The 23,022-nt window shown below is 39.1% G+C and overlaps 1 protein-coding gene across 4 annotated transcripts in view; it reads left to right on the top strand.

Moving 5' to 3' along the window:
- Nucleotides 1-23,022, top strand: part of POLA1 (DNA polymerase alpha 1, catalytic subunit) — a 297,808-nt gene that overhangs the window by 53,718 nt on the left and 221,068 nt on the right. For all 4 annotated transcript variants that reach the window (XM_031005766.2, XM_031005765.2, XM_055376410.1 and 1 more), the window contains exons 25-26: nt 41-190; nt 600-722. In XM_031005766.2, coding sequence (XP_030861626.1) covers nt 41-190; nt 600-722 — 273 coding nt within the window. The remainder of the gene's footprint in view (nt 1-40; nt 191-599; nt 723-23,022) is intronic.

A 23,022-nucleotide genomic window follows, 5' to 3' on the forward strand; every position in this document is an offset into this window, starting at 1 on the left:
AAAAGTTTGATTTGTGTGAAATTTGTTGTGTGTTTATCAGGATGGAGAACAAGAACAGATCCCTGAGTTGCCAGATCCAAGCTTAGAAATGGGCATTTTGCCCAGAGAGATCCGGAAACTGGTAGAACGGAGAAAACAAGTCAAACAGCTAATGAAACAGCAAGACTTAAATCCAGACCTTATTCTTCAGGTATATCTTTTCACTGAGAAACATTTGAGTGACAGTCTCAGCTTTTACAGTTTGATTATTTATGAGTAAACAGGATGCTGGGCAAATGCAGGTACTTATTTTAAGTTTGTGGATAGGTGACCATTTAAAAATACTAGAGTGCCTCAGAATGGAAGCCACCTTTGTTTACAAAGATTGTATCTGAGCAAGATACTTCTGGCTCCTGGGAGCTTTGGAGTCTGTGTTTACTTGCTGCTTCTAGGAGGTTAGGGAATCATGGATCCAGGAGAATGGGTTGAGTATATTAATTCTTTTTTATTCAGGGATATTGAGGGTTTCCCTTTTTATTGGAGATCTAGAAAGACATCTAATGTAATGCTTAAGCATCTGTAAATGTTGTTGTTTGTCTTTTGTTCTGTGTGGCCTGCAGTATGACATTCGACAGAAGGCTTTGAAGCTCACAGCGAACAGTATGTATGGTTGCCTGGGATTTTCCTATAGCAGATTTTACGCCAAACCACTGGCTGCCTTGGTGACATACAAAGGAAGGGAGGTAAATGGCATAATAACATTCACATCTCTAGATATGAGAGTATTTTTAACTATATATGTTACAGTGTGGGAGAGTCAAGTTTATTACCTAGTTGTACAGCATCAAATACAGTACCCCTCTTTGGATGACAGGTTTGAGACAAATAGGCATTTAAATAAGGTTTCATTAATTCGTGTGTGTGTGTATTTATTATTGAACATCTACTGCATGCCAGGCATTCTTCTAGATTCTCAGGATAGAGTGTCAAGCAAGACCTAAAAGATCCCTGTTATGAGGCTTACATTCTACCCAGAATGGGAGGGGTTTGGGGTTGGGGACGACATGGGTTGGGAATGTGGGGTGGTGAGAGGGTGGTTTGGGAAAACAGACTTTAAATAAGTAAATAAACGTGTATAAGAAATAACAGAAAATATGATAGAAGTAAATGCTCTGTAGATAATTAAAACAGGATGGTGGGCTAGAGAATGTTTAGATGGCTGGTTTAGATTGGTCAGGGAAGGCTTCTTTGAGGAGGTGACATGAATGAGAATGACTTAAGAGAGTTTTGTTTTTTTTTTTTGCTGATGGATTAGCTTGGAGTGTGAGTGAAAGGTAGAAATCAGGAGGATAACTAGTAGAGCCTTTTACTAAGATGGAGGAAACTGGGAAAGAAGGATTAAGAATTCTGTCATGGATGTGTTGCCTTTGGCATGAGTAATAGAATTCCAGACATAATAAGGAGGCCATTGGATGTATAGATCCAGAATTCCAGGAATACATCAAGACAGGAGTTATGGATTGAGAGTTATTGGCTTTAATAAGATGGGCCAGATACCAAATAGAATTTAGGTACATCACTTTATGAACACTGTAAGCTTCAACTGTTTTAGTACTATGTGCATGGGTTTTTCTTAATTTGTAAAAGAATAGTTACGCTGAATATTAAATTCCATTTAACTCCCTGTCTGTGGGTTTAAGACTATTTAGCCTTAAAGGAGGTAGGTAGTGGTCATGGGAAAAATGCTTATATTGGGGGGTCTGTACTCTGAATGCTCTAGAGCAGTGGTTGGCAAATGATGGCCATCGGGGCAAATGCAGCCTGCCATCTATTTATGTAAATAATGTTCTATTGGAACAGAGCTAAGCTCATTTATTTATGTATCATCTGTGGCTGCTTTTGTATTACGAGAGCAGAGCTGAGTAGAAAAGATGGAGGCTCACATGGCCCGCAAAGCCTGATATATTTACTCTCTGGTCTTTTTTAGAAAAAAAGTTTGCTGACCTCTGCTTTAGAGTTTAGATCAACTCTGTCCAGTAGAACTTTATGATGATGAAAACGTTCTCCATCTGCACTATCCAGTGCTGTAGTCTCTAGCCACAAGTGGCCAGTGAGCACTTGGTATCTGGCTGGTGCCAACTAGCTGAGGAACTGGATTTTTAGATTGCTTTAATTATAATTAAAATGAATTTAAACTTAAATAGACAAATGTAGCTAGTGGCTACTGTGTTGGACAGTGCAGATCTAGCTGGTATATGAAATAAACGTCAGGATGTTCAGAATCACTCTTCTGTTGGCAGCCCTATCTCAAAGATTTGTCTTAGGGCACAGTGAGGAAGGGCAAAACACCAGTGATGTGATAGAAGCTTTCCTATGCATTATTTCACTGAAATTACACAAGAATCCTTTGAAATAGATAATAACATTTTCATTTTTTAGATGAAGAAGTTAAAACTCAAGGAGATAAAGTATAACAAGTGGTTATTTTGAATGTAAATCCTTTTAGTACAGTAGGGTTGTCTCTTCCATCTCAAGATGTCATTTATGACTCTGGTTCTGCTTTATATTCGACCTCTTATTACAGGAAGATCATGATTTTTGGTACCCATCTCAAGACACAGGTCTCTTTTTACATGAGAAAGATATAGGTGTTTTAGGGGCTAGTTGAAGTGAGGGAAGGGAAGGATGTTTTCAGTTTCTTAAGCTAAGTTTACTTTAAAATTATTTAAATTTTATTTCTTTACATGTATCCAGTGGCTTCTGATGGAATACCATCTTATTTTTGTATTAGAAAATGCACTCACTGTGCCCCAACTGGGTGATAATACATGGGTTGACTATTGAGATTGGATCAAGGTTACTCTTAAGTTTCTCACGAGAGGCAATAGTTGACAATTTACTCCCTTGGAGAGTGCCTCTTGCTGCTGGGAAATCCCTGTTGTTACATTTTCCACATTGGCTCAGAAATCCACAAGCTTAAAAGGGCACTGTTGATAATGATAAGCCCCAAATTTGTCCAATGATCTCCCCCACTCTCCTAATCCATTGTATTTTAAGGGCAATGGTTTTCTTTAGCTGGATTTTTAATAGCGAGTTTAAACACAATTTTAATTTTTCTGTTATATAAAATATAACAATAACAAATCTTTAATAAATGAACTATAAAAAACCCTGTTCTTTCCACTAAAAAACAAAGGATTTCAGACGAATCTAGAACTACTTGTTTGTGATTTAAATTCTTGGTATCTGCTTTCCTCTTTTCTCTTTACCCTTTGCTGTTTCCCTCAAATAAGGATAAATAAAACTCTGGAAAGTAGGCCTTTAAAGTAATATGAGGCTACTGAGAAATAATTACGCAGTTTCTCCCAGGAAATCTTATTCTAGAAGAAGATCCAAAGTCACTTACAAATATTATTTCCTAATATAAAAATGATTGTTAAAGTATTGGTGATAATTGTTAGCACTGGTGGATGGAAGTAGTCTATGTGATATCTTTCTTTGGGTTAGTGTCTCTTAATTATTAAAGAGGTAGGAGGAGTGAAGTGAAAATGAGAGCCAGTGTGCTGAGATTTTGGAATACCTTTGTAACTTATTAAACTAGTATTTTTTGTGACAGGATACGAGTGGGCAGAATACTATAGTAACCTGCAGATCTTACAAATTCTTTGCTTTTAAAGTCCTTGTGGGATAAATTAGATTAAGTTTCAAGTGGAAATTAATGAGAAGGAAACCTGGTAGCATGCCATTGCAAAAGATTATAAAATTTTGCATTTGGATGTGGATTAATACACAGCCTAGGGAGGCCTTTAAGCCCCCTTTTCCTTTTTAAGTCTATTTTGTGTTTGCTCAGTTTTCTTGGAATCGTGCAGGTTTGGCTCTAGCGACCTAATAATTTCTGTAATCAAATGTATTATGGCTGCTAGAATACTCAGAGTAATTACTAATTGTACTTTTTAAAACAGGTTTATAATAAAAGTGCTAGTAGTTGTGTCAAATGGGCATCAATATTGTCTTTTCACAGGTGTGATCTTTCACGCTTAAACTCTTCCATGATTTTGAATTGCTTTGTGGTAGAGGAATGAGCTAATGGGTAAGGAATTATATGAGGGATCTCACAGTGTGTACGTTATTTAAAAGTAATGAAGTCAGTATTTCAGAGTACTCTGTGGATCTATAGAAATACCATCTGTATTTGTGTTTGTTCTCAATGCGTGTGTAGAGAGGCATAAAAAAGAAATTGGGCAAGCCTATGGCACTGAGTGGACATATATTTTTAAACCATGAAGAAAAGGGGTATCAGTTGTCAAATGTCTGATGTGGTAATTGAAGTGATTGTTCACTAGATGGCGATAGACACCCTGAGATCATTAATCAATTAAGGATTTTATTCAGTGAACAATAGTGAAGGCAATTTAATGAGTTAAATCTGTCCACATTTTAGACTTTTATTAATTTTGGAACTATTAAAGAAAAGCTAAAACTGGCCCAAAGGATTGTAATACTCTAGTGTTTAAAATAATTATGATTTTTTAATCATTAGTTATATTGATAGGAACAGTAATTTATCATAGCAAGTTAATTCTTCTATCGAGTAGCTAAATTCTGATTTCTGGCCATGGAGACACGATACATGACTCCCTCAGTCACAGTATCAGAAGCTAATCTAAAGGGAATTGGAAATGATTTTGATATATGATTTTGCCTTTTTGAATTTGTTTTTTTATTGCGAAATTTTTTATTTTATTTTATTTTATTTATTTATTTTTGAGATGGAGTCTCTCTCTGTCGCCCAGGCTGGAGTGCAGTGGCGCCATCTCGGCTCACTGCAAGCTCCGCCTCCCGGGTTCACGCCATTCTCCTCTCCCTCAGCCTCCCGAGTAGCTGGGACTACACTACAGGCGCCCACCACCATGCCCAGCTAATTTTTTGTATTTTTAGTAGAGATGGGGTTTCGCTGTGTTAGCCAGGATGGTCTCGATCTCCTGACCTCCTGATCCACCTGCCTCGGCCTCCCAAAGTGCTGGGATTACAGGCATGAGCCACCGCGCCGGGCCTATTTTATTTTATTTTATTTTAAGAAACGGGGACTCACTTTCTTGCCCAGGCTGGAGAGCAGTGGTGTGATCATAGTTCACTGCAGCATTGAATTCCTGGACTCAGACAATCTTCTCCCCTCAGCCTCCCTAGTAGCTAGGACTACAGGCATATGCCACCATCCTTGGCAAATTTATTTTTATTTTTTGTAGAGATGGAGTCTTGGTGTATTGCCCAGGCTGGTCTCCAGCTCCTAGCCTCGAGGGATCCTCTCACCTTGGCCTCCCAAAGCTGTAGGATTATAGATAGGAGCCACTGTGCCTGGCTTTATTGGGGAATTTAAAACTGACTATGTACTTAAAAGTATACTCATTGCATAACTTTAGATTAACGGGAATATTTGTCTTGATGGAATAATTAGTACTTACTGACATTGGTATTATTTTATTTCCCTACTCTCTTATTTCTGTGTCCTTGAGAAAACCATTTTTGGTCTGGATTTTTTATTGCATTTAAAAATGTATGCTCTGATGTTTAGGTATAGAGTCCATGCATTTTCATTTTCCTACCTGATAGGCTGAAATAAGCTTTGCCAGGCTCCTTGCCAGTGGGTCGTAGACTGCCTGGCTTTTAGTTGTGTTGGAGCTGGAATTTGTGCACATTAAAAGTGTATCCAAATCATTAATGCAAACATTACAATCTTGGCAAGCCTTTCTGGGATTTTCTTGGTGATGTGGTAGCACCTATCAGGATCCCTTGGGAATGGCACTAGGACAGAGGGCTCTAGCCTTTGTTGATGTTGGTGATGAAAGAGAATGAGTGACTATGAAGAATTTTACAATTAAATATTAAGAGAAGTCTTTCATCTTTACCTGTAAATAACCAAAAATTTCACTTTTGCAATCTTTTTCTTTCTTTTTTTTTTTTGTGGGGGGGAGGGGGGCAGAGTTTCACTCTTGTTGCCTAGGCTGGAGTGCAATGGCGTGATCTCGGCTCACCGCAACCTCCACCTCCCGGGTTCAAGCGATTCTCCTGCCTCAGCCTCCCAAGTAGCTGGGATTACAGGCACGTGCCACCACACTCGGCTAATTTTGTATTTTTAATAGAGACGGGGTTTCTCCATGTTGGTCAGGCTGGTCTTGAACTCCTGACCTCAGGTGATCCGCCCACCTCGGCCTCCCAAAGTGTTGGGACTACAGGCATGAGCCACCGCACCCCGCCGTGATCTCTTAATAGCCTAGTTTTTCTTTAAAAAATTAAAAGCAATAAAATATTATAGAGACAACTAAAGACCATTTCCTCCCCGTCCTCTCTCATTTCTTTTTCTTTTTTGGAGGTAACTTGCCCAGAGTTGGTTTTGTCATTCTTGCCCATGGGTTGTTCTTTTTTGCTTCTGCAACGTGTATATACATGTGGTGTGTTAAAAGTTTTTACCATGTATGTGTCATACTATACATATTCTTTTGCAGTTTGGAAAAGCAGGAGGAAAACTCTACTCTGTATGCCACATTTTAAGTATATTCATCTTGATACATTTTTAGATTTGATTCATTCATGTTAACTATTGTATAATATTTCGATGAATAAATATAGCACAGTGTATTTTTTAATTCTGCCATCATCCATATCTTTAGGTTTCCGAGTTTTCATTTGTCTTAATTATTTGCTGTTACAAACAGTACTGAAGTAGACAATACCACCTTTGTGAGAGTTTCTCTGGTATATTTCTAGGAGTGGAATTTGTACAACATCCACAGCAGTATATGAGGCTTTATTGATAAGAGCAACCATTTAATTTGTCACAGCAAGCTCATTTTTAAAAATCAAGTAGCTAAATTCATATGTCTGGCTGGAGCCACAATACGTAACTCCCTCAGTCACAGTATCAGAGGCTAATCTTAAGAGAATTGGAAAGGATTTTGATATACAATTTTGCTTCTTTGAATTTTTGTTTAGTTCTCTGTTGAGGCATTTTAAACTTACTATATATATACTTAGACTTGTTGCATAATCCTTGATATTCCACATCCTTGCAGCACTTATTATCTGAGTTTTTATTTTTTGGTTAGTCTCATGAGTATGAAAGGGTATCTCATTGTGATTTTAATTTACATTTTAAAATTATTAGTTAAGTTGGGCATCTTTTCATGTGTTTATTAACTCTTCCATTTTCTTGTCTGAATAGAACATAGATGTTCTATTTTGTTGGATTGTATGTCTCTTAGTATTCTTAGGTATTCAAAAGCCAATCCTTGTTTTGTCATTTGTGCTGCAGATATCTCTTTCAGTCTGTGGCTTGTCCTTTTACTTTATTTGTAGTCTTTCATTATGCAGAAGTTTCTAATTTTAATGCCAGATATTTAATTTTTTCCTCCTTATACTGTGTGGGTTTTTTTCCCACAAGAAAGCTTTCCCTCCTCTAGTGACGTAGACATTCTCCCCTGTTTTCTTCTAAAAGTTGCAAGGTTTGGCTTTTCTTATTTAGGTCTTTAATCCTTCTAGAAATTATTTTTAGGAATGATACAAGTTAGGAATCTAATTGTACTTGTTTGCTTCCTTGTAGAGTTATTGAACGTTCCTGTATTGTTCCTGTATTCCAGGCGTTGGCAGACTTTGACCCATGGGCTAACTCAACTCAAAACTGCCTGTTTTTGTAAATTAAGTTTGATTGGGACACAGCCCTACCCATTTGTTTATGGCTGCATTTGTGCTACAACAGCAGAGTTGAGTAGTTGCCAGAGATACTGAGTGAACTCCAAAGCCTAAAATATGTCCTATCTGGCTCTTTACAGAAAAAGCTTGCAAACCCATGGTCTAAAAGATAGTCATGAAAGAGTAGCTCATATTTCTAACAGTAGCAGATATAGTCCGTGAAAATAGAGGAAATTACACTAAAGGTGGTAAGAAGGAAGGAAAACAATCTTTTGGACATATAAGAAATACAAAGTTTGGGCCGGGCGCGGTGGCTCACACCTGTAATCCTAGCGCTTTGGGAGGCTGAGGCGGGTGGATCACCTGAGGTCAGGAGTTCAAGATCAGCCTGGCCAACATGGTGAAACCCCGTCTCTGCTAAAAATACAAAAAATTAGCCGGGCGTGGTGGCAGGTGCCTGTAATCCTAGCTACTCAGGAGGCTTAGGCAGGAGAACTGCTTGAACCCGGGAGGCGGAGGTTGCACTGAGCCGAGACCACGTCACTGCACACCAGTCTGGGCAACAGAGTGAGACTCCATCTCAAAAAAAAAAAAAATTGAAATTTTACTGATTCTTAGATTGTCATATGAGAACTTCCCTCAACCCAAGTAGAGTAAAGGGGAGGTCTGTGAATCCTCTGAAGTTGTATGTAATATTTTGTGTGTCTGTGCATATTTGTACTTTTTTGGAGGAGAGGATGCATAGCATTTAAGAGACTCAAAGGGGACCATGATGTGAAAAATGATAAAGAACGCTGGTTCTTATGTTTCATTTCTGGCCTCTTATGTAACTTGAGGGGAAACTTTAGCCTTAAAAATGTATACTTTTGTCACCTAAAACATGGCAGTGCGAAGAATTTTCTTGCCAAACCAGACCCATTTAAACTGTGTGGGTGGTAGGAGGGATGAGTTCTAATTCTGTCTCCAGAATTTTTATAGCCACCGTTAAGACTACTTTTAACTTCAGCTGACCTACTAACATTTTGATTTTTTTTAATATGAGAATTTCTTTTAAGGCTAATATGAAGGTTTAATGTATTTTGGCAGACATATTTTATGTTAAAAAAAGCAATATACTTTGTTAGTGATCATGAATTACCTATCACTTTCAAAGTTGCTTACATTATAAAATTTGAAGCCAGATAATTTTTAAATTTCGTTTCTATTGTCATATTTCAGGGATGTTTGGATTCTAAATTCCTGGCAGTTCTTCAGAACTGATAACACATACTATTCAGCTTTATTAATTCACATTCTACTCATTTAGAATTTGTGGTAATTCAGATGGAATGAGTTGAAATTCTTCTTAGTACATATTAATAGTTATTTCAGAGCCTAGGTTCTTTTCATATACCATTAAAAATACAGGTTGAGTGTCCCTAATCTAAAAATCTGAAATGCTCCAAAATCTGAAACTTTTTTTTTTTTTTTTTTGAGATGGAGTCTTGCTCTGTTGCCCAGGCTGGAGTGCAGTGGTGCGATCTCGGCTCACTGCAAGCTCCGCCTCCTGGGTTCACGCCATTCTCCTGCCTCAGCCTCCCGAGTAGCTGGGACTACAGGCGCCCGCCACCATGCCCGGCTAATGTTTTGTATTGTTAGTAGAGACGGGGTTTCACTGTGTTAGCCGGGGTGGTCTCGAGCTCCTGACCTTGTGATCTGCCTGCCTCAGCCTCCCAAAGTGCTGGGATTACAGGCATGAGCCACCGCGCCCAGCCCAAACTCTGAAACTCTAAGTGCCGCCATGATACTCAAAGGAAATGCTCATGGAGCATTTTGTATTTCAGATTTTTGAATTAGGGATGCTCATCCAGTATAATGTAAATATTCCAAAATTCCAAATTCAAACACTCTGGTTCCAAGCATTTCGGATACTCAGCCTGTACTGTAGAAACAACTATCTACATTTAAGTAAGTGGCATTTTATCTGCAGATCGTTTATATTGATGAACGTGTACTAAGGAACCATCTGTTTGCTTGTGCATTTGTCTACATTCTTTCAAAAATTGATGAAAGTAATGTTGGTACTTTCAAATAAAGGTGAAAAAAGGAAGCTGTAATTTGGAAACACCCCATGGAAGCCCAGTCCAGATTATAACTTAGACTTTCAGTAATTTGAGAGAAATGCGATGATAAAAATTCAAGTATATAGAATAATTCATGCTTATTATATATGCTTGCATTATAATAATATATACTTATATGAAAAATATATGGTAAGCATGTAATATATATGTTATATATAATCTATTATAACAGTGTTGCATTTATAGAGATTAAATAAGTGGGTTACACTTAGGCTTGATTTTAATTACTCTATATGCTTGAAAATACTGAGTATTTCTTTCAAAATGGCTAAGATGTTAGACTTGAGACAAATTCAGAATAACCTTATTCTTCTTTCTTAATAGTTGGAAACTAGCATCTCTAAGATGCATGGATATTGGCCTCTGTGTGCCTTTTGGGTTTTTGGACATTGAAAGGTACAGGTTTAGGAGGACAAGCCAGTTGATGTAAGAGACAGCTGGGAAGAGAAAGACTAGGTCAAATCTTGCCTGGGGTCTGTGAGTATAAGAGAAGAAAGCTCCATCAAGGAGACCATTTAGGCGTCTTTTGTTTATCCCCTTTGCATTTGCTGAAGTTTTTTGTTTTTGTTTTTTTGTTTTTGAGACGGAGTCTCGCACTGTCTCGCTGGAGTGCAGTATCATGATCTTGGCTCAGTGCAAGCTCCGCCTCCCGGGTTCACACCATTCTTCTGCCTCAGCCTCCCGAGTAGCTGGGACTATAGGCACCTGCCACCATGCCCGGCTAATTTTTTTGTATTTTTAGTAGAGACGAAGTTTCACTATGTTAGCCAGGATGGTCTCGATCTCCTTGGCCTCCCAAAGTGCTGGGATTACAGGCATGAGCCACTGTGCCTGGCCTGCATTTGCTGAAGTTTTTGAGTGGTCACCACATCTTAGTTTTACCTGCGCTTTAAGGAATCCAGGTGTGGGCACCCGCACCCCTCTCCTACACATACATTATACTACTAAGTGTCAAAGGTAATAAGATATGGTCCTGGGGTTGTGAGTTGGCCTTTCCAGTCTTGCTGAATCTTCAGGCAATACTAATCTTTAAAATTCCAGGGCTTCTTTCATCAAGGAAGATGGAATTTCCTTATTCTCAATCCAAATTTGTGCCTTTTTCCACCCATGTATTGGATTTCTTATTACTAGATTTTTCAAATGGGTCTGCATAAACTAGTATCAATACTTAAAAATTTTGTATTAACACAAAACAAAAGTCTGCAGCCTCAAATTATTTCTGTATTCTCCAACCTCTACTTCAGTTTGTCAGGGAGTGCATTTCAGATGTTTTTTTGTTCTACCTAGCCCCTAAGCCCTGTGCTCTACATAGTGGATGTTTGTTTGCCTTACCTCTGGGGTCACACTCACTCAGTAGTTTCTGTAGTTATAGATGGGTAGATAGGGAAGTGGTATATTTTTTAAAGAAGGTCTTGATATTTAAGCCTATTTTGAATTTATAAGAATGGCCAGGATACTCAAACAAGAAAAAGGATAATTCGTACATTTGTAGTGGGAACCTAGGAACTTTTATCTGAAAATATAGGGACAGAGTATTTTTGCCTTTTTAATTACTGAAACCATTGGGAACGTGGCTAAGGATGAGAAGATAAATGCTATTAAGACTGACCTTGTGTCAGCACCACTGATCTCTGCTGAGATAGATTAAGTTTCATTACTTTGACTAGAATCACATAAATTGAGTCCTGGAAATCTTTTTCTTCCCCACCCCTCACCAGAATGAGTGACTTTGTTAACCCAAATTCATTCCATTTTTCTACATATGTGAAAATTTTAAATAAACCTATTTTGGTATCTATTTCTTTTTCACAAGCCACGTGTTATTTGACAGGTGTTCTGAAGCTCCTTGCTTTGGCAGTGAACCAAGATGACAGAGCAGTAATGATTTAGAAAGTGCCATTCCCTCCTTGTTAAGTGATAAAAAGTGTGAAGTTATTAACCACTATTCACCAGTGGCATAGAAATCGGTATAAGGTTTAATTGTCTGGTTCTACAGTTGGTCTAGGTAGGCAATTTCCTGGATAGTGCTTCTCTTAAGGAAAGGGAAGAATAATCATATAACTTCACTTTTTTCTCCCATATAATTTTTTTTTTCGTCTTTTCACAAATTGCAGATAGATGGATTGGAGAGAAAGGATCACTGGAAAACCAAAATATTGACCTCACAGGCTTTCCCTTTCCTCATCTGCCCAGGTATAGATTTATGGGTGACATGGCAGCACTCAGCAACATTGCAAATTTCCCACCCCCCAAATGAATCACATGCTCAAGTGTTTGAATCTGATGGTGTACAGGATGTTACCACACTGTCTCCTTATGTTAGCCATGCTGAGTCTATTTATTGCTAATTGGAAAAACCTACTTTTGGCAGCCTCGGCTGCCTGGTGGCTTTAGCATACCCGTCACAACAGTATGGTCAGACCCATTAAAGACACATCCCTGTCAAATTTAAAAAACAAAACAAGCTCATTGGGCTTGTTATGGCTCAGGACCAGCTGACTGAGGGAAGACTAATAGAATTAGTACCTTCTGTTTGTGTGTCATCATTTCAGTGGGCAGCATGAGCCTGTGTCAATTTGCCAGATCATAAATACTGTGTTAAATTACAATGAACTGAGATTGGTAAGTTGTGGGAGTTTTGGAAGGCGGGGAGAAGAATAGTTTTATGTATGTGTGAAGAAGCCGTTTGATTTTCAGCCAGGGATTCCTGAGCCCTGTGGTCATGGTTTTAGAGATCTTAGACCTACTTTGAAATTTAGTACCAGAGTCAGGTTGTGCAGCTGTCCTTGTTTCCTTTTTATTATTAATTTTGTGGTTGAATTGGCTTGTATCCCTTTTAAACTTGAATGTATGAGTCTCAACATTAAAATTTTTTCTTTGAAAATTCTGTTTTAAAAAGCAATATGAAATAGAATGTAGCTGAAAAGTGAATTTTTACTCACATTTTTAAAAGAGCAACAAAGCATGAGTGATTTCCAGAAATGGTTTCTGTGTCATCTTTGGAATTCTTCTAATTACTAATTCTTCTTTATAGGCTTGGGTTTGATTTTGTATTACCTGTTTTTATTGGCTTTATTGTTTTACATTTGACAGAAGATTTGCTGTTTTGAGGCTAGTGATGAGATTTATTTATTTATTTATTTATTTTGCCTTAGGACTAAGAGTTGAGCGGAGATGGGAGTGGAACAAAGATATTAGGTTTCTTTTATGATTTGGAGTGTCAGGCATTTGGCTATATTTGTTTCATGGGTTTTTCATCGCTGCTGACTTAACCACAGACGACATTTTCAGCCCTGTGCAGGAGGGTCGTGTGCCTTCTGCAGGCAGGGAGGAGGAGGGTTGGGGTGTGGTGGCTTGGAGAAAGGAATCAGCTCATGGGCTATTAATAATGTAAATTGTTCTTGAGGCCACATGTAACATTTCTGAGCCCTGACCAACAGGGTAGGGTGCGTGTTCTATTTACATTGGACTGCATGGCACGATGTGATGGATAGCTGATAATCACAGGAAAAATCCGGGTATTTCTTCTTTAATGATGTCCTGATAGGGCAGAAAAAAATAATTTGTCTTCAGAAGATTGGCTTAGAGTGGCTGAATATATTTAATTCAATTACTGGTTCTTGCCTCATAGCCAGGAATTCTTCAAGTGATATTTGCTGAGTGTGTACATGGAGGGAAATGGAGACAAATGACATTGCTTGTGACCCACTGCCTTGAGAGGAAAGCCTTCGGTAATGATTCCAGTAAAACTAGAGCTAGAGCTTGGGAAGCTAAACTTGTGATTACTTACTAGTAAACAAGAGAAAGGACCTGTTGTAGGTGCAAAAATCTTACTGAAATGCCTGAGTATGCACTGGAGAAAGCCCTGGACTGCACACCAGGGGTGCTCACCCACTTGTTTACTTTTTGTGGCTTTGAGCAAGTCATCCATTCTGCCTTTGGTTTTTCACTTGTCAGAGGGGTGCTAGATGATGATAATTACTGCTCAGTGGGCTTCAGTTACAAAGCACCTTAACATAGAGTAGCTATCTACTGTTGTTTCTCAGAACAACCCAGGGGAAACATTCGTGCAAGGCTCTGAGTACCTAGCAAGTGTCAGGCATGCCACGTGGTGCTGCTGTTAGGGAGACGGTGGTAAACTTAAGCATTCAAGGACCTTGTCTTCTTGGAGTGTTCAGTCCATTAGGTGAGAGCTGTTAATCAAATGGTCAATGAATAATTATGTCATTCTGAAAGAAAATAAGTGCTAAGAAAAGGCACATGAATTTCTGAGTCTTGATAGCAAAGGCCGTTGACCTGGACTGAAAAGTCAAAATTTTCCTGATCCTTTGGTACTTGAGCTGAGATCTAGAAAGTGTGGGCTGGAGTTAACTAGGTAAAGAGTTGGAAGAATAAGCATTCTAGAGTGAGGGCTAGCATGTGCAGAGGTCCTGTGGTGGTTGGAAGCATTATGTGGCTAGGGCACTGAGAAGGCTGAGGTAGCTGAAGTATAGAAAGGAAGGGGAGAGTGATAGGAGGCAAGGCTGGAGGGGTAATCAAGGTCACACCATATAGGCTTTGCAGGCCATATTGACCAAGAGGCAGATGTTAATAGTTTTTTGGTTTTTTTTTTTTTTTTTGAGGCAGAGTCTCGCTCTGTCGCCCAGGCTGGAGTACAGTGGCATGATCTTGGCTCACTACAATCTCTGCCTCCCAGGTTCAAGTGACTTTCCTGCCTCAGCCTCCCAAGTAGCTGGGACTACAGGTGTGCGCCACCACTCTTGGCTAATTTTTGTATTTTTAGTAGAGTTGGGGTTTCACCATGTTGGCCAGGCTGGTCTAGAACTCCTAACCTCAAATGATCCACCCACCTCAGCCTCCCGAAGTGCTGGGATTACAGGCATGAGCCACCACGCCCGGCCAGATGTTAATAGGTTTTATGTGTTGGGGGAGATTGGCTCACATTTCCATTTTGAGAAGATCACTTTGCCTCAGTGAGTTGGAGGGGCCAGAGTGGATGAGGGGAAACTGATTAGCAGGCTATTATTAGAATAGTATTCCAGGCAAGTGATGGTGGTAGCTTGACTAGTGTGATGGCAGTCAGTGGAGGGAGGAGGACCCAGATATGAGAGAGATTTAAGAGAAAAAGTATCAGTAAAACTGGGTGGTATATTGGATGTGGGGCTTAGGATGGGGAAGGTATCAAGGTCAACTCTTGGCTGACTTGTGTAGGAAGATGGAGTACCTTTCACTGAGATGAAGAGCACTGGAAGATGACCAGGTTTGGGGCAGGAGGAGGGAAAGATGAACAGTTTGATCGTAGACATGTTAATTTTGAGGTTGCAGAATATAAACTGGGGAGTCATTGGTTTATAGTCATTGTTAAATGAAGCCATGGACATGGATGAAATTACTTTGGGAGAGAGGAGAGAGTGGAAAGAGAAGTGGGTGTAGGACTCAGTCTTAAGGAACCCCAGCATTTAATGACTTGGTAGAGGAGGACGGGCTTTAAAAAGTAGACCGTGAAAGGGCAGCCAGAGAATGAGAAGAGGTGGGAAAACATGGTGTTGTGAAACCAGTGAAGAGCATTTCAGGGAAGTAGTAGGCAACTGTCAGGAAGAGACACTGATGATAGTTTTGAATAATTTCCATTGAATTTTGGGATATGGAGGTGATCTTTTACTTTAGTTGGTGCTATTTGAGTGCTGTAATGGTGGTCAGGCTGATTTGCTATAGGAAGATAATGTAATTATCCATAGTTTATAGATGAAGAATCTGAGGCACAAGGAAGTTACTTGTAAAACAGCTCACCTAAGTGTCAGAACTGGAATCCAGGCTCCCTGTTCTGTATACCTGCTACCTACAGCTTACTGCTTTACTAGGTGAGTGTGTGGACTGAAGAGGCAAACACAGCTGTGTCCTTGTTTTGCTTCTCCCTGAGTTGGGATCTATTAACTAGTTACTTAACCTCATTGACCCTCTGCTTCCTCATTTTTAATAATGGTAAATGCCCAGTGAGGTTGTTGGGAAAATTAAATGAGATAATGTGTGTTAATGCCTTGAAATGCATTTGATACATAATAAGTACTCAGTTAATGCTAGCTAAAAAATAAACAACCTTCTACCGTTCGGTCTGCCCTCTCCTCAGAGCCTCTTATCTCCAATTACGTTTTTCTCTTGTTTAATGCTTAGCAGTCTTCTCTAAAAAGGCCAGTTTGTATGCTATTTGCCCAGTTATTTTTCAAGTTTGTGTTTTTACTTTGCCATTTCTCCTGCTTTTAGTGCCTTCATCCATCTACACCACTAATTTCTGTGTAGTGTAATTTCTGTCAGTCTTCCTCAAAACTCACTTTTTATGACTGATTTAAAACTGATTTTCTTCACTGTGCAACTTAATGAGCTCAGCTTATGTTTACATTTGTTTCTTCTTAGGAGCTTGATATTCATGAGTTTGCGAAGTTTGTTCACTCAGTTTTACTAAATAGGTTCAGGGGCCAGGCATGTTTTTTCATGTCCTTCAGCAACATGTAGTAGAATGCTTTAAAGTAGTGGGTACAAAATGGCAAACAGTATTTTTATGCTATTTAAGAAATAGCTCTTTCCTGTCACTTTCTTCTCATTACAGTCGTAAGGTGCAGTTATTACTAAGTCCTGCCAGTGTTACTTCCAAAATATTCAGATTAATCCATTTCTCTCCATTGACACTGCCACCGCTCTGATTAGTTTAGACCACCGTCATCTCGGGCCAGGATCACTGCATCAGCCTCCCTGTGGTGTCTCCCTTCTACTCTTGTCCCCCCCAATCTATTCTCAACCCTATATTTTTAAGGTGTAATTGCATCATATCATTTTGCTTTGATTCCTCATTGACTTACTATTTCAGTTTACCTTGGACTCCAAGGTCCTACGTGGATCACTTTACCTCTCCTTTTACCTCATTTTTGTGCCTCCTACCTGCTGCTCCCTCACCTGCACCCCTGCTTTAGTCCAGCCACATGGGCTACCCTGTTCTTTCAGTTCTTCACACACATGAATTCTGTCCCTCCATAGGGACCTTGTGCATCTGGTTTCCTCTGCCTAGAATGCTCCTTCCCAGGCTTGATGCAGGGTTGTATTTTTCTCTCTTCAGGTCTCAGCTTATATGTCACCTTCTTGTGTGTGCGTGGTGTTTTTTTTTTTTTTTTTTTTTGAGACAGAGTCTTGCTCTATTGCCCAGGCTGGAGTGCAGTGGTGCTCTTGGCTCACTGCAACCTCCACCTCCTGGGTTCAAGCAGTTCTTGTGCCTCAGCCTCCTGAGTAGCTGGGATTACAGGCACGCACCACCACACCCAGCTAATTTTTGTATTTTTTGTAGAGACAGGGTTTCGCCATGGTTGGCCGTGCTGGTCTTGAACTCCTGACCTCAGGTGGTCTACCTGCCTTGGCCTCCCAAAGTGCTGGAATTACAGGCGTGAGCCACTGCGCCTGGCCTTATGCCACCTTCTTGATGAGACCTTTCCTGACTGCTCTTTCTAAATAGATCCATCCAGCACACCACCATCTCTCATTTTTAAATAAAAAATTTTTTCTCACTAATTTTATAGGGTGAAATATACCCATGTGCCAATTTTCCAGAATTAATACATGTTAAGATTTTGTCATAATTATTTCAGATTTTAAGTAAAAGAGAGCATTACAGATAGTTGAGGTTGGTAATGTGTGCCCTTCCCCGGTTTCCTCCTTTCCTCTCCAGAGGCAACTGTTATGAAGCTGATATGTATCTTTCCTTTTTCCATGTTTTTCTTACCTATGAATGTGCTCACTTAATTTATGTGGATGGTATCTTATCATTTTTCAGTTTGCAACTTTTTTCACTCAACATTATATTTTTGAGTGATATCCATGTTGATGTATACATATCTGATCATTTATTTGAACTGCTGTATAGTATTCCATCATACAAATATTCTACAATGTATTTTTCCCTTTCTCAAGTGATGGTCATTTAGATTGTCGTCAGTGTTTTACTGTTACGAAAAGTAAGCATTCCTCTACTTGTCTATTTGTACACAGGTGCAAGAGTTTCTCTGTCATGATCTTTTCTAGCTCAGCACCCTGTTTCATTCCCATTTTGGCACTCATCATTTTGTAATCACTGACTTATGTGTTTGCTTGTTTATATACATCTTCCTTATTCAGCTATGAGCTCCATTGGGGTAGGCAGTGTGTTTAACTCACTCCTGCAAACACAGCCCCTAGGATAGACCTTGGCACATAGTAGGTGCTTCGTTGGTATTTGTTGAATTAATTCAGCTACCTGCTTTCCATCTGTTTTGTGTAGTTCATTCCTTTGGTTTTTGAGCTTTGGTTTTCAGATTTCTGAAGAAAGGTGAAGACTGATGAGGTGAGTTGCCAAATTCTATGGATAGTGATTATAGGTGATTAGGTAAACCTGGCATGGGAAGGCGCTGAGGAAAAAAAGCTGTAAATAATTTATTTTGGTTTAAACAAACCAAAATCTCAAAATTTGGAAATGATGGTTGGCAAGGAACTATGTGTACTAGTTTTGGTTATTGAAGGAGCTGGGTTTATCAGCTGTGGGCTCCTTCCACATCTGTATCATTGCCTTATTATAGGATTTTGGAGGGGGGTGGGAGGATTTTGTGTTTATTTTCTAAAATTATGTGAAAATTAGAAAATTAGAATTGTGGTAGGTGTAGGAGATATAGATCATAGATTAAAAAGCATGAGAAGAAATTGGGCTGTTGATCTTAAAGCAGGATTGTTTAAATCAATTAGTTTTTTAAAATTCTCCTTTTTATTAGAGTTCACTGAATCAGTGCATGTGTTCTGTGTTTTCTGTTTGCTTTTGAAGCTGTTCAGTGTTTTCCTTACCATCATAGACTTCAGATTTAACTACTTGATGTTCACCTACTGAATTCACATGTAGAGAGGAAAGACGAATTCACGGGAACAAACGGATTTTTTAAAATGGAGATTGCTGCTATAATCACACTTTGGACCTCTATTCTAGTACAGGACATCTCATTTTATCCACTAGTAGCCTGTGTAAGCCATTTGCTGATAAATTGAATCACTGTAATTATATCTGAAGTTAGCTATTGGAGGAAAAAATGTAGCTATAGTTAAATACTATGGTAATGCCTCCTAATTTATTCTTTTTCATTTTGGAGTATACTGTTTCTCCCCTCCTCCACTCAGTTTAGTGTGGCACATTTGACTGCCCCCCCCCCCCGCCCCCCTTAGGTTGGGTATCAGTTATGAACTTCCAGAGAGAATTGGGATCTGGTCTCACTGTCTCCTTTGCATGTAAATAGTAAATAATTAGACATGCAGTTAAATTGGAGACAATAATAGCTGAGATATATTAAGCATTTGATCCTGTTAGACACTGTTCTAAGCACTTTATATGAATAGTAAACATATAAGCACAGTCCAAAAAATTTTTTTCTAACTGTATAAAATGTAGGAGTCATGTTATTTTGAGGTTTATGAGAAATTGTAATCTTCAATTTCTAGTTAGTGGAGGTGGGCGTGGAGGAGAAAATGTTTGCATTTATTACATGTGTAGAAATGTACTGAACTGAGAAAATCTAAATGGTTACAGGCTAGTCATTTCTTAGTATCCTGCCTATTACTCATCCACTCCCTTGGTAAAAGCTTTACCCTGTTCCTGTAAGTGGGAGCTGGGTGGAGGATGGGAAGCAATCCTCAATTGAGTTAGATCTGACTTTGCTTGATTGTGTGGCAAGTTAGTATGGGGTTTTATGCCATTATTTTATTTCTCTTTTATAGTTGAGAGAACTGAAGTACAGAAAGTATAAGTAACTTGCTCAAGATCACAGAGCTAGTGAATAAGTGGAGCCATAATTCAAATCTAGGCAGTCCAAGCATTCTTAACTGCCACAGTACATTGCCTGTGTTTTTATTTGCCTGTGCAACAGGCATTAGGAGATGGGAGAAAATAGTGTTGTATCTTCACAGTACTTGGAGCCATTTTTGTTTGAAAGGATGTGTACTGTATTAGTGTGTGTCATCCTGGGTTGGTTAGCATTTGCTGCCACTTTATAGATTTTCTGAGAGCTTCAGTTTTCCTTTTATATTTTCTCAGTCTTTTGACAGCAGTCATAATGGAATTCGAATGGTCATAGTTAATGTGGCCTTTGGAACAGAATTCTTAAGGAAGAGGATTGGGTGATGAAACAAGGGTGGTAAGATGGGGAATGAGGAGAAATTCTTTCTGTCGTATGTATTTTGTGGAATAAAATGGTGATGCCGTGCACCACAGCTCAAACTTGGCATGGTTCTGGAAGATGTCTTTGTGTAGTCTGTCTATACCACTCACCATCTGTTATAATGGTGAAGGTCATAGGTTGTTTGCCTTAAGCAGAATAAACAAATAGATACAGAAAATGTATTCAGTAATCTTTGCTTGATGAGCAGAAGCTAGCAGTTGTTTAAAACAAGTGAAGGGGATAAAAACTCCCCTAACTTTTATTTACCAATCACATTGCAAAGCAAAAATAGCCTATTTTTAGGCTGAGGCTCCAATTATGTTAAGCCTTGAAGATAATGAAACAGTCTGACACAAAAGAGTGTGGTGACGCAAGTTTGTGTGGTGAAATTCCAAGACACTCACTGACTTTTTAGGATTCTGCACGGTGAATATTAAGCTCCTAAAGTGTTTGTTGCCCGGAAACAGCACTTTATTCTTGTACATGCAGTGTAATGAAGTGAACCTGTGTTGTAATTTGTTTCTTGCAAGGAAAAGGGAGAATTAACACACATTATCTATCCTTGTATCCTGTCTTTGGCCTCTTGTGTGTCCCTTTCATGTGCTGAAGCCACCAAGTCATGCTATTGCTAATACTGCATATTACCTTCTGTTTTAGCCACTCTATTTTTTCTTAATGCTTTACACAGTAGGGGTTTCCAGTTTTTCAACTAATTTTATATTGTAGATTTCACCGAATTTGGAGGGTTTTTCTTTTCTGTCACTTTTTCCTCATTCTATGTAAGAATTACTCTTAGCTTTTGGACCCGTTCATAATCATGTCAGGTGATGTTTTTCCTTGGAACTAATTAGTTTCGGGGGTTTGAAATATGTGCTGGCACGGGGCTTCATTGGCTGGATTAATGGAAGTTGGCCATTTGTGCTCTCCCGGTCTCATGTTGCCCTTTCTATTTACAGGTTGGTAATAGGCTTCTGGGTTTTTATTCTGCTGCCTGTAGTCTTCTTGAAAATGAACCTGAGGTGCTGAATGCTCATGTGATGGGAATTGTAATGCTTCCTTCCAGGGCAGCCTGTCTTCTTAATTCCTGAATCTTGCTATAGCCTAGGTCCCAAGGAATCAGATTCCTAGAGTCAGGAGGTTGGTCATCTTCCATTTGGTCTCAGAATTTTCCTTTCCAAAGAGTAGTCATAAGAACTAAATGTGGGAAGGCAGAAGGAAAGACCTATCAACATCAAGGTGCCAAAGTTACAAGCCTCTGGCATTGGTGGTTCATGGCAGGATTTGATGAAGTTGGGGAGGGAAGGGGACTTGAAGGGGATAAATGAACTCCTCATTAGATTCAGATTGAAGTGCACTGATGTGACCTGTGGAAGAGCTGAAAACATAAAATAGCACTCAGGTGATTGATAAAGACAGCCTGGTTGGATGAAGTGGAAGCTAGGAAATCTCTGGCTGGGTGCCTGCTATCCACGTACAGTACTTACTCTATTTCATTTAATCTCCTGCAGCCCTGCGGGTGGGGGCTCTTATTTCTTTTTACAAATGAGGAAAAAGTCTTGAAGGGATTAAGTAAATTGCCAAGGCCTCTTTATTTGTAAGTGGCTAAAATGAATATGGCTTCTCACATTTGTGCCACTCTTCTGAAATACAGGAAACACAGACATCAACAGTATTTATCTTTGTATGCTTACTAAGGAAAATACTGTGTGGTACAACCACTGAAAAGGCTATAATAGCTTTTTTGTTATTGCACTTTAACAGAGAGCTCTTTCTTAAAATTACAGATTTTTAGGACCAAATTCAGTTCAGTCATCTGGCCTACTATGTGCCAGGTACAGTATTGAATCCTGGGGATATGAGGGTGAGACAGACCATGGTCCCTGGTCCCTGATTATAGTCTGAGTTGGGAGTAGAGGTGGAGGGAAAGGAAAGAAACTGCCCTGTGAACAAATTCCATGCCATATGACTAAGGTAAATTTAAAGAAAAAAGGAAAGGTAAACATTGCCTAGAGATTACAGAATGATGCCCATGCCCACAGAATATCTCTTACTGTGAGTTCCATTGATTCTTTGGTCATTGCCAGGATTTGTCCAGAGAGGTACGGGGTGTCGTCTTTACAGGGTGAAGCCCAAGAGGAACCATATGATGTTACAAACTTGGGGGCTTTTCTTTTCTAGCTAGAGGTCTAAACTCAGGAGGGTAACCAAGTTTTTTGTTTTGTTTTGTTTTTGATACACAAAGAATCTTCTGTTTCTACATCCAGTAAACTTTTTGTTTTCTTAATTTTAAATTGTCCTCAGGCTGTACCTTTCCTTACCCCTGTCTCTGACCAAGAAGGGCGGCAGGGAAGGGGGGTTCTAATTCCAACTCAGCTACTAATTTAGGAGGTGACCAATAACCTCTACAGTTCCATCTGTCATAGTGCCTTTCACATAACTGGTACTCAATAATAAGTGTTTGCCATGGGACAACAGAACTTGAAATCTTCTGTGATTAATATGTATTGATTTTTGGGGGGCAGGAACTGGAAGGGGGTTAGTTTTTTTAGGATGAAAAGTTGCTGCCTCACATTCCATAACAATAACAAAAATTATGGATAAATCATTAAGTATAAATCACAACTCAAGATAAGTGAAAAAAATTTTCAAATATTGAAGAGTTCTTTTATAAATTCCATCTCCTAGTGAGATGCATTACATCTCAGCCCAGAATGCTGAAGGTTCTTGTGATTCCTAGCACAGTGCCTCATCTTTGGTGTATGATCAGTGAAGAATAATACAATTATGAAATGACTACTAGTAATCTCTGAGGACTTCTGAGGATAACAGGTGTTCTGAAGTTTGCCAAACTTGGAGACCACCTTCCCTTCCTAGAGCAGATTTTTAGGAAAAGTCTTCAGGTCTTTTTGATCACAATACGATAGGAATTGTAGGAAGGACATGAAGAAACAAAAGATCAGTCAGAATGTTTCACACACTCTCAATTCTCTAATAAACACAGTACTAAGCAGTACTTAGAC

The sequence above is a fragment of the Gorilla gorilla genome, chromosome X (genome assembly GCF_029281585.2).
Source record: "Gorilla gorilla gorilla isolate KB3781 chromosome X, NHGRI_mGorGor1-v2.1_pri, whole genome shotgun sequence".
NCBI lineage: Eukaryota > Metazoa > Chordata > Mammalia > Primates > Hominidae > Gorilla > Gorilla gorilla.